This window comes from Doryrhamphus excisus, linkage group LG22, assembly GCF_037039965.1.
Source record: "Doryrhamphus excisus strain RoL-2023G ecotype Guam linkage group LG22, RoL_Dexc_Guam_v1.1, whole genome shotgun sequence".
Classification (NCBI taxonomy): Eukaryota; Metazoa; Chordata; class Actinopteri; order Syngnathiformes; family Syngnathidae; genus Doryrhamphus; species Doryrhamphus excisus.
The window spans coordinates 8,543,890-8,562,500 of record NC_136378.1 but is presented as its reverse complement, the minus strand read 5'-3'; the positions used below and the strand labels follow the sequence as shown (position 1 = coordinate 8,562,500).

Genomic DNA, 18,611 nt, shown 5'->3' with positions numbered 1-18,611 from the left:
GAGAAGATTAGGCCACGGTATGCCTCAAAGCCAATCCTGAGAAACGCTTTGTGAGGACCCGAGCATCGTTTTGCCTCATGGAGACATTGATTAACAATGCAATTACCCTGTAACATGCTCTGTGTCTGAAACTCAATCTAGGCTGTACTGTGTTGTGCTGGAGGACAAGGAAGTGTGTGTGTATGTGTGTGTTATGTGTATTGGAAGCATGAGCTGTAAGCATGATGCAAGCAATGAAGTGTTTGGAAGAGAGCGCTTCGGGCAACACTTAATCGGGTCTCTCCGATGACTCCTGAAGAGGTTAAACAGGCCAGCAAACAAACACGGAGTACATACCTGTGTATTATAAAACACCAATGACGGTATGATGGCTCCCGAGCACGCTCTCAGTCGCGCTAAAAAAGATACTTAATGAGCTAAGCGCCTACAAAACACAGCAACATTACCAATGCAAATATTGAAAAAAATGCGACTCAAGAGGGAACCTTACGAGGACAATATTTAATCTATGCTTTCTGCCGACTTTTATGATGCTGCTCAGGGACCCATTATGCTCATTTCCGGCCCTTCTGGAGTTGCTATGCATGATTCACTATGCAAAAATACCTTCATTAATTATATAGTGACCTTTTTGTCATCTTTTGTCAGAGCGCTATTATTTGCAAGAAGTAACCTCTGAACACCATTTTATTTTTTTTGTTTGTTTTGCTTGCATGCACTGCAAACAATGCCAATGGGTGAATCAGCTAGGATAATTTGAGGATACACAAAACGTGTGGTTGTACCATAAAAATGCAGTGATTCTTGTTTTGCCTTTTTTCACTTTGTGGAGTGAAAAAATGAACAGACAGCGAGTCAGTGATGTACGCGGTACTTTGGACGCTTGATTTTGCGGAATGTAAAACAGACGAGTTTGTTCAATGCAACATTCATTCATTCATTTTCTACTGCTTTTTCCCCACGAAGGTTGTGGGGGTGCTGGAGCCTATCCCAGCTGTTTTTGGGCGAGAGGCGGGGTACACCCTGGACTGGTCGCCAGCCAATCACAGGGCACATATAGACAAACAACCATTCACACTCACATTCATACCTATGGACAATATGGAGTCGCCAATTAACCTAGCATGTTTTTGGAATGTGGGAGGAAACCGGAGTACCCGGAGAAAACCCACACATGCACAGGGGAGAACATGCAAACTCCACACAGAGATGGCCGAGGGTGGAATTGAACCCTGGTCTCTTAGCTGTGAGGTCTGCACACTTCACTGCAATATTAAATATTAAATATCCAAACTGTTAGCACAACTTTTTGACAAAAAAACAAAATCATACGGTCACGGCAGCGTACGAAAACCAAGGTTCCACTGAAGTATCTGCAGTGTAAGTCTGCTTTCATATTTAAAACATCCATTCATTTGTTTTCAAACAACCATTCACACTCACATTCATACCTATGGGCAATTTGGAGTCGCTAATTAACCTAGCATGTTTTTGGAATGTGGGAGGAAACGGGAGTACCCGGAGAAAACCCACACATGCACAGGGAGAACATGCAAACTCCACACAGAGATGGCCGAGGGTGGAATTGAACCCTGATCTCTTAGCTGTGAGGTCTGCGCGCTTCACTGCAATATTAAATATTATATATCAAAACTTTTAGCACGACTTTTTGACAAAAAAACAAAATCATACGGTCACGGCAGCGTACGAAAACCAATGTTCCACTTAAAACATCCATTAATTTGTTTTCAAACAACCATTCACACTCACATTCATACCTATGGACAATTTGGAGTCGCTAATTAACCTAGCATGTTTTTGGAATGTGGGAGGAAACCGGAGTACCCGGAGAAAACCCACACATGCACGGGGAGAACATGCACACAGAGATGGCCGAGGGTGGAATCGAACTTGTGTCTCCTAGTTGTGTGGCTAAACACTCTTCCACCGTGCAGCCTATTTTAAATATTAAATATACAAAAAACAGCCCGAATCATTGGTGAATTTAACATATAAATATTTCATCAGTTATTTTTTTGTATTTCTTCAAAACAAGACTGAAAGGTGTATTTCCCCACAAAGTCAAAGACTCGATGCCTTTATCATGTGTTAAGAATCACAGCCACCCATGCAGCATATCAGGGATGTGCGCCTGCACCATGACAACAAATCCTCATTGACTTTCCACGGACTTCTACACGGTCCAGAATAGCATAGCATAACGACTGTCTTTAAGACGAATTCACTGCCGCTTAACTGTGAATTGTGGTCAAGGCCAATTCCCGACAAGTAACCGTTGAAGGTATAATAACACAGCTGTAGTCCACAGCCTCTTACAGGTTGCATATAATCTAGCCAATTACCAGACCTATATCATCCCATTTGAGGTGACAGCATCATTTATCTTTACATTGACCTGTAATGTAAAGACTATAATGCAGCTGTCTTATGTAATTCGGCGAATACGGGGCACGATACCACAGTAGCACATCATCAACTAATGTTATACTTACTTGTCATGGTTGAGAGGGGGCTTAACACTCACCATTAGCTTCCATAATGGGAAAATCATTCATCATTTACCCACAGAAGAAGAGGGGAGGGTTGTGATCGTCAAAAGGGTCAAAAAGCTATGTTATTAACGAGCTCGATAGTGGAATCGAACCCAGTGTGTTTTATCAGATGATCCATTAAAAACAAATCACAAGCCTTTTAATGTTAATTAGACTTCTCACGTTGCAATGTGCAATGCTTAGTCCCCTCAAGACGCCGCTGTTCCCCTTGCTTTCCAACGGCCTCTGTGGAGCCATTTTGACAACTGATTTAACTGCTGCAGGTTCAATTCATTCAAAAGCATCAGACACCTAAAAATATTTAATGCTTATAAGATTGCGAAAAGTTTATCTTAATCCTAAAAGCGGAATGAAGTGCCCTACAGATGTTTAAGAATGACTAAAAACAGCTCAAACTTTCACAACTGCAGGGCAGTATCTTCACCTCCTATTCTGATTGATGTGCACTTGATGTCACTCATCTCCTGTTTGCTAAGCAGGGCTCCTTTTGCGTTAAAGTGTCAGACTATCAGTCAATTTAGTGCTGCGCTGTAAGGGCAACAGCAGGTTGTTCACAGGACGGACATTTGGTTCGGTTCTGGTTGGGTTGCTCTAACAGCCTTGCCGATTACTCTTGCACTGTAGTACCCGATTGCGGTGACATCGAGGCTGACCTTGGAGTCACCTCCCCCGCTGCCGCACTCTCCCTTGTCGTACCACCATTTGTTTTTCAATTTGTCCAAGAGGCCTTGCTCATTCAGTTTTAAAACTGCCAGGTTAACAGCATTTCTTGAAACGATAAAACATAACTTGTAAGAAAATGCACAGGTCCGTGAGAAATCTAATGCAAAGGAATGGGGTGTTTCGAGGCATCATAATGATAGGTTCACGGTGGAGAAGACGACCACCATCAATCAATCAATCAATGCAGGGGCTTACGTACAGAACCAGTTACTCAGAATGGTTTAGGAAAGGACAAATTGCGGCTTAAGAATTTAAGGAGAGATAAGAAAGGCTCAATTAAGGTAAGGTAAAGACAGTAGTTAAATCTCGGAAAAAAAGGTGGCATGAAGGGGTTTACGTTGTTTAGAACTGAAGTGTGCGGGATGGGGACACTTGTCATTGAGAAGAGAAGTAACAAACATCAAACAACAAACGTCATGCAAATTAACATTTGTCACAAGTGACGGCACAGCTTTTTAAAGGGCTAAATTGAAAAACCAGTGAACTGTTAAATTAAAAGTGAAAACATAACAGTCAGGTAGGACGACACACGGGACGGTAGGAGAGATCGGGGTGGGGGGGGGGGGGGGAACGGGAAGAGAGAGACATACATATGAAATGACTGTTAGCTTTAACCGTATCATTAGGATTTGATTCGAATAACAGCTCTAACACATGTATAAAAACATTTTTTAGCAAAAAAACAAAAAAAAAAACCCTTTATATTCAAGTGCATTGAAAAGTATACTACCGTTACCTCTGCGCCCATAAAAAAACAAGAAGAGGAGGAGAAGAGAATGACAACAGGGGGACATCAGGGTAGGTGGAATACTATAACAACATGGAGGATATTGTTATATTATTCCACCCACCTTAATGCTGAGCCTTTGGGCGTCGCCACACCGTAGCCTTTGGAGTCGAGGTTGCCGCCGACTTTCATGGTGTCGCACGGCTTCCGCTGCTCGATGTACTCGTTCATGGTGGACTCGAGGAGAAAGGCGAACTTGCCCTTTGATTTTCGTACCCGGGCCACGCCATCGGGTGTGGTCTTAACAAACACTGAGGGTTCAGCGGATTTCATGTACGACCACATCTTCTCGTACACGGCTATTTTGGATCGCTGTGCGGAGAGGAACACAAAAGAAGAGGCGGTTCAGAATCTCATGAATGCGCATCACGTGTTCAATGGATTTTTGTAGGATTTTGAGCTTAATGATCACTTGATTGAGAGTGGTATTAAGAAGTACTTAAAGACATCCATTGAAAACCACTGTGTGATATCTTCAAATACTTCCCAAAATGGACTCCTGTTGGAAGTTAGTGAGATCATGAAGCACAATAATTACAAATTCCATTTCTCTTGACAGGGATGCACATTTGTCATGGTGAATGTATGAATTGAACATATAAATACATGTGTTTTTTATGGATTTTTTTATTACGTGCGGAGTTCCCCAGGGGTCAATCCTGTGACCAAAACTGTTTAACTTGTACATCAATGATATCTCCAAAGTCACAAAACACTTAAAGCTAGTATTATTTGCAGATGATACCACTGCTTTTTGTTCTGGAGGGAGTACAGACGAAATCATTAGAAAGGTCAACGAAGAAATGGTCACACTAAAAAGATGGTTTGATGATAATAGTCCTTGAACTTAAGTAAAACTAAAATAATGCTATTTAGTAACAGCAGAAAGGACACATACCAGAAAATACAAATAGACGGTGTAGACATTGAAAAGGTGAAGGAAAATAAATTTCTGGATCACAATAACCTCATATTACAAATATACAACATAAGGTGGGCAGAAATATTTAAATATTGAACAAAGAAAAATTTGTTTTCAATCAGAAATCACTCCACACTCTTTATTGCTCTCTGGTTCTACCATATCTTACTTATTGTGTGGAAATATGGGCTAATAACTATAAAAGAAATCTTCACTTGCTAAATGTACTGCAAAAAAAGGTCAGTAAGGATAATTCATAATGCCGCCTACAGAGAACATACTAACTCCTTATTTCTAAAATCACAAATACTTCAACTTGCTGATATAGTTCATCTTCAAACAGCTAAAATAATGCATAAGGCTAAAAATATGTGCTATATATATCACTATATTGACACTTACTATGGTACCCATTATGTCATTGTATGGTCATATCACCTTGTACTTCGGTACGAGGTGCATTATTAAAAAAAAAACCAAACAAAACACTAAACTGTATTACGGAAAGCAGGAAGTGAACAAATGTAACAGTTACTGATTGTAAAAGTACCAGATGGAGGGGTAGGATTTAATAAGCTTTGCTTCTTCCTACTCCTTTCGGACATGTGGAACTGTGAACTGATTATGTGATGCATTCAATTGTAATCTGATGCATGTTCAAATAAAATAAAACTATTAACCATTACCATTAACATTCTGCTACCATGTTGTCAATGTGCAGGAGGAGTAAAGCAAGTTCCTCGTACACCACGCATCCCCATCACAGAACTCACACGAGCATTCTCCAGGCGCCTTGGGTCAGGATTAGCGAGCCTGCAAATCTGGGTGAGTCGAGCACTATCTATAATAAGCATCGATTAAATTATTCAATGGTGCTGGATTTGTTTTGGCATAAGGGGTTTCAGACTTTGTACAATTGCTGGTACAACAGTAACGAGCACGTTTCCTCAATGGGAAAGTATTATTACTAAGACATTTAAACGTACTGTTTGTAAACAGTATTAGATGGCCAAAAATAGACTGACAGTTTTGGCGACTGAATGGTTTGACGGACGTTTGGAAGTGACATCTGTCCAAGATACTCCCACAAACGAGTAAATGTTGTCTAACCAAAATCACACAGCCTAAACAAAGCCTACTAGCGGGATCTATCCTTCGGGAACATTGATAGTCTGCTCAAGGTCTCGTCACTTGGATAATCAATCACATAAATGTTACACAATTTAAGAGATTTAATCTCACAACAGGGAAAAGATAAGCAAAATCAATAAGTGTCATCCGGGTGTTACGGTTCCTCAGTCCAAAGCCGCGGAATGTCCATAAGAAACTGAAAGGATGGTTATGGGAAAATCAATAATGACATGACTAGGTCACTTTACTAAAAAACTGTCCTGACAGTTAAATTAAATAAAACTTGTAATACAAGATAAAATAAATTCATTTATTTTCTTTCTTTTTTATACATGAAATATAAAGATGAGCAATGAAATAGTGCAGTGGTTTCCAAAATGGAGTTTCCTCAATTCGCTAATAAAAATCAAAAACAATTAGCGCCCAACACACAAAATTCCGAGTGCACCTGAACGCCTCACAGTGAAAAAAAGAGAGAACAAGTTGTTCCTTGCTGTGTGCATCATATCAATAAATATGATGTGTGAAAATGACTAGTGGTTATTTTGGAGTTGGGACACTACAGATAGATTCCGGCCACAAAATCCTTTAGTCGTCTTTATTATGTGTTTGTGGGGGATTATTTTGTTCATAGAACACACACAGAACGATGCACAACTCTGTATCTGGCTCCTTCCTTCGAGTGTTCGAGGAATCTGTACCCAAATTTAGCTTAGTTTTTTATGTGTAAAATTACAATTACTTCCAATAAAATGTGTTTTGTGTTCATATTTTTGGGTGTCTACAATTAATTAATTGGATTTACGGTTTTCGAATGAACTTATAACAAAAACCGAGGTTCCACTCTAAAACAGAGGCTGAACCAAACAGCTGAAAAAAAAGATTTAAGCTGTTTTAAAACAACATTCTTTGGATTATATTAGTTTCAAGAGAGCAACACAGTGGAACTCAAAACAATAGTTTGAAATATTGTTTTTAATAAATGCAATGGCAAACTACTTTGTATTTGTACTGCACATTTTTACTGTAACATAGACATAGACTTTCTTTATTGTCATTGCACAATAACACAGCAGTGAAATTGCCAATGAAATGTCGTTGCCTGGCTCCCGTGTGATAATAAATAATAATGTGGAGAATAAATATGAACAACAATGTACAGTGTAAACAGTAATTTGTACAAATAATTTAAATAATTTAGAATTAATAACAATAATTTAAAGTTTTGGTTGTGCGTGTGGGCAGGTAGAAGGGCTTATTTGGCATTGAGCAGTCTGATGGCCAGGGGGAAGTAGCTGTCAATAAATATGATGTGTGAAAATGACTAGTGGTTATTTTGGAGTTGGGACACTACAGATAGATTCCGGCCACGGAATCCTTTAGTCGTCTTTATTATGTGTTTGTGGGTGATTATTTTGTTCTTAGAACACACACAGAACGATGCACAACTCTGTATTTGGCTCCTCCCTTCCTCCTTTCAAGCCTACTGACGAGGCATCCAAGCACACTATTCTGTGGCCGGAATCTATCTGTAGTGTCCCAACTGCAAAATAACAACTAGTCATTTTCACATATCATATTTATTGACAGCTACTTCCACCTGGTCATCAGACTGCTCAATGCCAAATAAGCCCCTCTACCTGCCCACACGCACATCCAAACTTTAAATTATTGTTTTATGTATTTATTCTAAATTATTTAAATTATTTATACAAATTACTGTTTACGCTGTACATTGTTGTTCATATTTGATGTAATCTATTTATTGTCCACATTATTATTTATGATTATTTTATGTGTAAGTACAATGCAGTACTTTACTGATCATTCCGACTCTGACTCAGTATCTATAGCCTCTTTTAGCTTTGTCATTCACTCTGATTGATTTTTCCAATAGATACATATTCCTCCTCATGTTTGTCTACTGTTGGCTGGAAGGCAAGGACAAAATAAAAGCAGTCTTGATGGTAAACATCAGTTTAACTCCAGTTAAAAAATGATTCCTCCAGCAAAGGAAAAATTTGGTTGTGTAAATCTCAGGTAATGAAGTTCAATATAATGTAACTTCAGGGATTCAGCGTGCATATTCAGCTTTGTCCCTGTGCATCATACAAACCAGACTCATCAGTGTCTGGAAAAAAAAACCCTTAACAGGAGCATATTCATCTCTAATGCATCTCTATCAATAAACAAACACATTAACCTTGACCTGAGGAAAGTGCTTTACTGGCTCCAGCAATATATTATTTGTTTGTAGGCATTTGTCATAGAGCATCAGGCCAAGGGTGAGGATGAGAAGAGGCAGCGACATAACACAAATTAGAAAAAAGTCTGCATGATGAATCTTCCCCTGTGCAGATGAAAATGCTTTAAGTCCGGGACATTGGATATTGGGGTCTAATGCAAATATGACAGATGGGAGGAGATCTTGGACTTCAATGTGATGTTTTTGTTGACAATCTTGTTACAGGCATAAAATTTGCATGTGTCACACAAAGCCGAAAGGACGCTAGTTTAGAGGACGATTTCCCCATAGACCCCGAGCTCATCTATTTGGCTGCGGAAAAGCTCCAAACGCCTCCTCAAATGAAGAGAAAAAGAATGGATCTGGGCATTGATTACCAACGACAGAGTGTGCTGTCTCAGTGCTTTATGAAGTCAATTCATCAATATCAGACCTGGGAAGCGGCTCAACCAAAACCTAAATTGGCTGATTGCATAGCAAGCGAAGTTTCAACAGGGTTGTTTAAATGGGAATCAAAACGAGTGGAAAAAAAAAACAGATGTTTCATTATCGACTTCTAGCTTCTCGCTCATGTGCTAAGTGCAGATCATATACTGTATTATCATCCTTCATCTTATTGAACAAATCCGCTTCAAAATGTATGTATAATTATAAATAATTATTATTTTTTTGCACATTTGTCACTTAAATATCTCAGATTATCTGACAAATTTAAATATGAGACAATGACAACACAACTGCAAATGCATTTTTTAAATGAAAAAAGTGAAATTTGTTTAAATCAGGAAGGGTGCAAACACTTGTTCACACCACTGTATATACCAGGGGTCGGCAACCTTTACTATGAAAAGAGCCATTTTACCCCCTTGCTCACTGAAGATTGACTGCCAGATTTGGAGGGAATTTTGGGGTATCAAAGTAGTTCATTCATTCATTCATTTTCTACTGCAAGACCCTGGACCGGTCGCCAGCCAATCACAGGGCACATATAGACAAACAACCATTCACACTCAAATTCATACCTATGGACAATTTGGAGTCGCCAATTAACCTAGCATGTTTTTGGAATGTGCATGCACGGGGAGAACATGGAAACTTCACACAGAGATGGCCAAGGGTGGAATCGAACCCTGGTCCTCCTAGCTGTGAGGTCTGCGCGCTAACCACTCTACCGCCACTCATTACAAAGATGCATATGTTAAAGAAAATACTTGAGCATTGCGAAGGGAGCCACAACAAAGAAGCTGAAGAGCCACATGCGGCTCTGGAGCCATAGGTTGCTGACCCCTGGAGATTAAAATAAAGGAGATTAACTTTATAGGGCGACTCCAAATTGTCCATAGGTATGAATGTGAGTGTGAATGGTTGTTTGTCTATATGTGCCCTGTGATTGGCTGGCGACCAGTCCAGGGTGTACCCCGCCTCTTGCCCGAAGACAGCTGGGATAGGCTCCAGCACCCTCTGCGACCCTCGTGAGGAAAAAGCAGTAGGAAATTAATGAATGAATTAACTGTATAGACATTAACAACTATGGACAATTTAGTGCAGGGGCGTCAAACTGGTTTTGATCTGACTAGGCTGTGAAAATTTTCAACAAATACCAAATCATACAAAAACTGTTATGTACAATTGTCATTTTCGCTCAGAGAGATCATTGTTTGAATGTTTTGCTGGCCTTAAACGTCCCAGTAGACGGGATGTAAAAGTGGAAAAGTTATTTAAGTGCAGAGTCCAAAAAAAGTAATTGCTCTCTCCACTCTAAATAACCACTTAATCTGTATTGATTCCAACTTACAAATCTCTCCCAGTACTCTTCCAACTACTCTTTGGACTGCTTTGGACTAGTGCCTGTTTTATTCTTCCCTTGGCACGCTTGCATACTTTCATTATGGACTCAGCCTTTTATTCTCTACTGCTTGTTTCGCTTATACAGTGTCGGTCTTTCTTCACCCTGTATTATGTTTACCTCAACATTCGCAGTGTTTGTGGTGATACCGCAGTCTCCATTCAATATTCTCTGTGGACTACCTTTGTCCCAAGAAATAAAAGTGAATACTCCGGGGGTGTACTTATGTCATGCTATGTACTGAATGCCAACTGACAGATCTTTGAAGTTGGCCCTAGAAGCGAGGCTCTCTTAGGAAAAAAAAAAAGGCTACGGCGATCTCACAGCAGTCTATCATTACATCTGATAGCTCGCTCATATATGCAAACAAGCTGTAATCTTTATAGAAGCTCCATCAGTCAATATTGCACTGAAACACATCGTGACAAGAGCTATGGGAGTTGTTACAAAGCATCGATGTGATTGCAGTGCAGCCCTCAGGATTCCTGGAATAAATTGTCTTCTCTTCATGAATCTCTGGCCAGAAGCAGGTCTGCTCTGAAAATCTAGTCATTAAACCTCGTGTTGGACCATGCAGAAGCTCTAATGTGTGCGTCACAATAGCTGAAACGTGAAATTGATTTTTATGCCGAGCAAAAAAAAAATGCCTCGGTGGTTGCGCACAAGCTGTTGTTCCATCTTCATCACACCTGCACATCAGTAAAAGGCATGATGTTTGCCCTCAAGACTTAAATGTGAAATTATCTAAGGGGCAAACAAAGCTGCGGTCTCATTCCTATGCGTCATTGTCCTTGTTTCATTGTTACGCTGGTAAATGAGGTGCATGAAGGGTCTTTCACGGTCTCACACTATTTTTTTTTCATGTAATTAAACAGCTAATTTATTATTGAAGCCACTATTAGGCTGCATCTTTCCCATTGATATGGTTTCCAAAACAACAGAGTCAAGCCTTTTGATGGACTTGAAGGTGCATTTAAACTCCACTCAAAGTGACACAAGTGACAGTGGCACAGTTCGGGTAGGGGTCATGGCATATCCTCAGAGTGAGCTTTATGTTTATTATCACGATACGAAAAACAAACAGTCTGCCCTAAATTGAAACTTCAACAAAGTTGAACAACAATGAAGAACAGTAAAACCTTGGTTAGCATACGCCCCGGTTAACATGTTTTTTGGTTAACATTACCCCAAATTTTTCAGCACTTGTCTTATAAATTATATGTGGCACGTTATTGTTATTGGCCATCATACTAACCATTTTTTGATTAATTCTAAAATAAGTATAGAAAACACAAATTCTTATAATCAAGTTCAGGATGCAAAGCAAAGTCATCCAATTCTACATAACTAGCTATGACAAGTGAACGTATAACTTTTGTTATGGATATACTATGCATCTTGCACTACCTTTGCAATCGACCCGGTAGCACGCAATTGATGTAAGGGTCTAAGGTCTAAAGCAGAGGTAGGGAACCTATGGCTCGGGAGCCAGGTAGGGCTCTTTTGATGACTGTATCTGGCTCTCAAGCATTTCTTACCACAATAAAAATGTATTTTTGCTAACATTTTAAAGTAAACATCACAGAAATGACTGTTAAAAATAATATTCAAAATAAACAACTTTCTTATGCATTTTAATTCGTCCATCTATATTCTGCTGCAATACAGCCAACCATATCTATCTTTCCTGATGATATTTTCCAGGTCAAACACCAAAACTTGATTATTACTAGGTAATGCTGTAGTCTACCTCGGTCATTGAGATGTCAAAAAAACATGTAAATGTAAACTTTCCTCCTTTAGTCAAATAGCTAAAGCTGCAGAACCAAGCCTTCTGACGAAGATGGCCAAAAGAATGAAATACGTCTACGGAGTACGGTGCAAAACTATGCAGCAGCAGAAGTTGTATTTGATTTATTATTAGACACTGCGCTGCTCACAAAAGTGTGCTGGCCACACCCCATTGGCGTGGGGTAGTGTGCCTGGTCTACGTAATTAGAGCCCATTATCTAAAACTGTTGGTCTTACATAAAAATGCACACATTATATTGCATTCAATGTTTAAAAAAATGTATATGGCTCTCACAGATACACATTTTAAAATATCTGGCCTTCATGGCTCTCTTCGCCAAAAAGGTTCCCGACCCCTGGTCTAAAGGGATGCAATGACGAGATGATCCTGAACCTGTTGGGGAAGCCGAGTACCCACATACTATAAACTTCTGGAGCCACTCATCCTCCTGGTGAGGACATCAACCATCTCAGAGAGCGACCGTCCTTGTTAGCGTTATTTGGCTGGGAGGATCAACTCGAGCATTGGACCGAATAGTAATGGTAATGGTTTTATTTCATTTGAACATGCAGCAGATTACAATTGAATGCATCACATAATCAGTTCAGAGTTCCACATGTCCAAAAGGAGTAGGAAGAAGCAAAGCTTATTAAATCCTACCCCTCCATTTGGTCCTTTTACAATCAGTAACTTTTACATTTGTTCACTTCCTGCTTTCAAAAATACAGTTTAAGGTTTTTTTTTGTTTTTTTAGTAAGAGGTGATATGACCATCCAATGACATAATGGGTACCATAGTAAGTGTCAATATAGTGATATATATAGCACATCAAGACTCTTCATCCTTGTATTTAGCAAACATCAACTGCTTGTATTGTTTCTTGAATTGGCTCATCTTTGTGCATTTGATTTCCTTACTCAATCCATTCCATAGTTTGATTCCACATACTGAAATGCTATGGCTTTTTAACGTAGTCCTAGCATATAAGTGTTTCAAATGTAGTTTTTCCCTGAGATCATATTTCTCCTCTCTTGTAGAGAAGTATTGGATGACATTTTTAGGTAATTGGTTATTTTTAGCCTTATGCATTATTTTCGCTGTTTGGAAATTAAGGTAGGCGGCCTTATGAATAGTGGCTTCACAGGCAAGACGACAACCGCAATAGTAAATCTCTTTACATCTATTTGATCGAGCACAATATATATACCAGCATGTCTGAACTTCTCTGAATATGGTGACTTACATGACTGGTGCAATCATCAAAAATTCAAGCTACGGATGTCACAAGCTTGGCAACATATGATTATTTTGAGACGCTGATGTTTCCAGCTGGCTGATGCCGTATGGATCTCATTAAGATGGAGTGTATTTTTTTTTTTTCTTGTCAACCCTCTGCAGCTTTAATTAAAAGCCACTCAGAATAGCAGTTCACACATGTCATTTTCTGTTTGAACGTTGGGGTGTATGTAGGACATTATTCTACAGAAGCCAGGAGAACCATCAGTTGGTGACCACTTGTCAGATATTCTGTGAACGGCAGACCTGATGTGTTTCCATTGTCAGGTTGGGGAACCTACAGAGTAATCTATAATTGGCATCCACCATCGTTTAGATACGTAAAAATACACTATATAGTCACATATGCGGCAGCTTTGATGAAAAGAGCAGTCATTTTTATGTGTTCAACGGTGAAAAGAGACACATTCCCGCCCTGTGCATGTTTTCATTGGGCATGTCTTTTTATAAGAAACCTCCATTTTCAACTGTCTTTTTAGTGTTTCTTTTTAGTGGGGAAAAATAATTTACACTTACATTATTCGTTACTCCTTTCAGGGCACCCAATTCAAAAGACGGCAGAACTAATGTTGCTATGTCAACAGCTGCTACATAAAATGTCATATCAAAATATGAAGGTCTGTTAAAACCTTTTCCTGAATGAGCATGTAGTCTACTTTTAGTGGATTCCATTTGAAGGCTTCTTCAGACAGCTCAGCTTAACCTATAGGCCTCTTCTTCATCATGTCCAATTTGCCAGCCATGGCAAGCTAACTAATTATATTTCATGAGCTGACCCCTCTGAGTTTTGAGTCTGATGTGGGCGCTTTGATTAGCCTCCCATTTTTTTTTTTTATCACCTCAGAGTCTCTTCCATGTTGTTATCACACTTTCTGCTGACAGCCCCCGGTGCCTCAAGGTTGCACACTGCAGCACTGCCGCATACATAAATTTCACATTCATGTCAAAAGGGTTCGAGATCTGCGTTTCTGTCAACACAACTCCAGAATCTAGTGCAGGTCAAGAATTCTGCTACGTAAGCTACACATTGAAAGAGAACTTCATCCATGACCTCACCGAGCATGATGATGTATGCATTCAGTCATTTTCTGGAGCCTATCCCAGCTGTCTTCAGGCAAAAGGCGGGGTACACCCTGGACTGGTCGCCAGCCAATCACAGAGCACATAGAGACAAACAACCATTCACACTCACATTCATACTTGGAGTCGCCAATTAACCTAGCATGTTTGGCTGAAGAGCCACATGCGGCTCTGGAGCCATAGGTTGCTGACCCCTGGAGATTAAAATAATTACATAGGAAATTAACTGTATAGTATGAATGTGAGTGTGAATGGTTGTTTGTCTATATGTGCCCTGTGATTGGCTGGCCACCAGTCTAGGGTGTACCCTAGATAGGCTCCAGCACCCCCGCGACCCTCAGAGCACATATAGACAAACAACCATTCACACTCACATTCAATTAACCTAGCATGTTTTTTGGAATGAGTACCTAAAGAAAACCCACACATCCATGCAAACTCCACACAGAGATAGCCGAGGGTGGAATCGAACTCGGGTCTCCTAGCATTCTCCAAGCAATGGTGGTGATTTGTGATTCATGCAACTCACTACTCACCCTAAAAAACTCTTTTGTGGAACCTGAGTCCAGAGTGCCATAGGCTATCTCTGTCTGCTTGGCCAGATCTTCTGCGCTCTCTATAGGTGAGACCATCCTCTCCACTGTCAAGAAGGCAGCCAAGTTGGCTGTGTAGGAGGAGATGATAATGAGGGTGAAGAACCACCACACCCCACCAACAATACGCCCCGACAGAGACCTAGAAGAAGGTTGTCCATGACATGGAAAACACAGAAACACACATGGAATTATGTAAGCATAGACATTTACGACTGATTGACTATATTGTATATTTCCTCAAATATGTACAGGTGGTCTTCTGGTTACATACGAGTTCTTCTCCGAGTTATGGTGTCGGGTCTTATAATTTAATTACACCTAAAAACACTTAAAAGTTAACTTAACTTAATAAAAGTTAACGAAGACACTGTACACAGAACACACAAAATACATAAAATACTAAATACAAGTAGGCCACTACACTGATTACTGATTACTACTACCACTTTCAAGGGACCGTCGACCTGGCAGTTATGTGTCCCGTTGAGTTTTCTAATGTTTCGGTTGAGATTTATGGGTATGCCTACAGTACATAACCACAGAACAACAACACGGAACAATGTAACCCAAAGACCACCTGTACTGTGTCTTACTACAGATTGAACACAGAACATTTTAAAGTAGAACCAGCTTATTGAACCATAACTATATAACTTTTTAGTTTCCATTGAATCTTAATTAATTGTCCTCTCAATATATTTATCTTTATGGGAAGATTTTTTAGGCGGAGCTTCTTCTGTTGCAAGATAAGTCTCCCGGTACTAAATCAATGTTCAACAAGACATGCTTGGATAAGTTTGCTTTGGTGTTTCTGCATAAACTGACAAAATAATCTCACATACCTTACAGTATTTTGAATATATTTAAGATTGGATGGTGTTCCCAAAAGAGGTGAGAGACAAATATCAACTATATTTTTATTCTGATTTTGATTATTTCTGATTTTTTTGGTCTGGGCCGCCATATATGCAGGAAAATAGGACAAATTCAAGCAAAAATATATAATGTGGTATATTTCAATATTTTTCTGAATTCCTTGTGACTCCACTAATTTTGGTCATAGGAGCAATTTTAGTCAATCACACCTGATTTTAATCAGTCTCCTGTACATATATATAATTTTCCCAACAAGATGAAGATGACATGTATCTAAATATCATAACTGCAAGTGCATGATTTAGCATTCTGCTCCACTGAACCCACCTTGGGGAGATATCACAGCCCTGCTGCATGAAGGCGCCCAGTGAGAACCAGAGAGAATTGAAGATCCCAAAGTCATTGGGAGGATCAGGGGGTGTCTGAGGGTCTTTTGTCTCGTCCTGTTCCTCTAGGTTCCACTCGTAAGGACTGAACCGACTGACCAGGAATAGAACCACGCTCACCCCAATATAGGCAAACACTATACACATCCAGATCTCATAGGCCAGCGGATCCAGGAAGGAGAAAACACCAGGCTTGGACTTTTGAGGCTTCTTTATCATAATGGAGATGCCCAAACTCATAAACGGCTTGGAAAAGTCTATCACCTCCTCTCGAACCAGAGTAATGGTGAGAGGTGCAACAGCTATATCTGCTCTCTGGAAACAGGAACATGCACAGTGTCATCATTAGTTATGATCTGCAGGGAACGTCAGGTGTATAACATGTGAATAGCTGCAGCTGAAAAACTCCAAATAGAGAAGAGACACACATTTGATGAAACAAAACAGAGAATATATCACAAGGTAGGCTACGAAACACACAAAGGCAAACAGTCGTCTTCTGTAAAGCACATTTCATTTCCAAAACTAGGGCTGTCATGCTGTTATGCTTGTAAAATTGCATCTTTTTCCTGAAAGATTAAAGTTTTTTTCTTTAAATATTTTGACTTTATTCTTGTAAAAATATTATGTAATTATTTGCTGTTTGTTTTTGTAGTTTTCTATATTTTTTTTTTTAGAATTTGCCGTGAGTTAATAAGCAATGTCAATAAACAAATGTCCCGCGGTCTATACTTTAGACCCTCTATAGGGCTGTCAAATGATGATGATGTCTTTTACTGTATTTAATTAACGACAGGACAAATATAAATTAAAATCAACATTATTCCCAACAGCCTGGGTTAAAACTCATAAACAAAGGTTGTTTTCAATGCCATTCCATGACGGTTTACCATGATTATTAAAGGTTACAATGGCCTTGCTTCCATACAGGTAATTTCAACACTACATTCAATAGCTTTAATTATTTGCTTTATGTAAACAAACGCTCCTTTTCATCTATGTTTTATGTCTTTGGAAATAGGGAAAATATTCGGTTTCACAATGGAAATGTTTACATGGTCACCCTTGGTGCAGCACAAATAGACCCAATAAACGCAATTGTTTCCTTTACCCTGTCAACACAACATTGTGGAGGGCTATAACCATTTAATCCTTGTACAGGCATAAGCAGCACTCAATCAATGGGCGGGAGAACATAGCAATAGCAGCCTCGGGCTTAACCTTTAAAAGACAACCAAAATCAAATTAATTTAGCAGTCAAAAGGTCAAAATGTACACAATTATTAGTACCGGCCCACCTGCTGTAAAATTATAGGGCTGGAAAGACTTGACAGTGACGTGAAAGATCTATTTTCCGCACTCTATCTGCAGGAAGTGGACTTTTCCCATTTGAGAGATAATTTGGAGACGATAGCGCATCAAACCATGCAATCTCACAGGCTGATAGTTGGGAAATTGAACAGATGAGGAAGCCTAACCCTTATGCATTTTGTATTTGGCCTCTATTCAACTATTGTGGCTGGGGGGAAAAAGGTGCTGACGGCGGAAGGGGGGGGTTGGTGTTGGTGTTGCAAGAGCTTGAGTGCTCTGTCAGACTTGCAGGCTTTAGACTGTACACTCCCTGTCAAGCATGGCCGAGACCCTTTGCTAATGTGCAAGCCTCAACCTGTATAGTGCATAATATACTGTATATGGATTATTATATGGCATATTCATCATATACATCACACAATCACTTCACAAGGTGTGCAATCCGTCTCTCCCTAAAGTGATTACATTGTCTTTCACGTATGCATTCATTGTTTTCATAGACTTACTTTGTTTACGCCTGCAAGAAAGGTACATTTCTAAGCTAAACAAGACGAAATTATTGCAATGAACAGCACTGAGAAATGATTTCATTTTCTCCGTCTCAAGATGATCATCAACACTCCCGTGCTTGAGGTTGAGTTGGACACAAATTCCCTCAAAGCAACCCGGACAGCATAAAGACTTTGGACTGGCCAAGAGCCGATGAGTTGTTGGTGATAAGCTTAAGACAGAAAAATGAGATCTCCTCTCATGTTGAAGTTCCTTGCAAACTGTCATGTAATCAGCGAAAAACAAGGCTCCCAGTACTCACCCCATAGACCAGTTCACCCACCATCCCGTTCCACTGCTTGGTCTCAGGGTCTCGGGCTCCATACTTCCCATCCATTACTATAGACAGTTTGTACTTAATTCCAACATGTTTGGCAATCTCAGACGCTAAATCGACGCAGTAGCCTTCATATCTGTCATTCCCCTCCAGATGCATATAATTTTTCTTGTACATCACATAAGGAGCTTCCTGTTGGTTCAAACACACACTGGTTTACT

The 18,611-nt window shown here is 39.7% G+C and overlaps 1 protein-coding gene across 6 annotated transcripts in view; it reads right to left on the bottom strand.

The window, feature by feature from the left end:
- Nucleotides 1–18,611, bottom strand: part of LOC131110555 (glutamate receptor 3-like) — a 117,606-nt gene that overhangs the window by 10,508 nt on the left and 88,487 nt on the right. For 3 of the 6 annotated variants that reach the window (XR_013625247.1, XM_078788070.1, XM_058063769.2), the window contains exons 10-14: nt 18,376–18,582; nt 16,195–16,568; nt 14,932–15,130; nt 4,148–4,395; nt 3,227–3,341 (exon numbers count right to left, since the gene is read on the bottom strand). Coding sequence is in view for 5 of the 6 variants with exons in the window: in XM_078788070.1 (XP_078644196.1) it covers nt 3,227–3,341; nt 4,148–4,395; nt 14,932–15,130; nt 16,195–16,568; nt 18,376–18,582 (1,143 nt within the window). In the remaining variant the exon portion in view is untranslated. The remainder of the gene's footprint in view (nt 1–3,226; nt 3,342–4,147; nt 4,396–14,931; nt 15,131–16,194; nt 16,569–18,375; nt 18,583–18,611) is intronic. The other 3 variants (XM_078788068.1, XM_058063770.2, XM_078788069.1) reach the window with 2 other exon arrangements.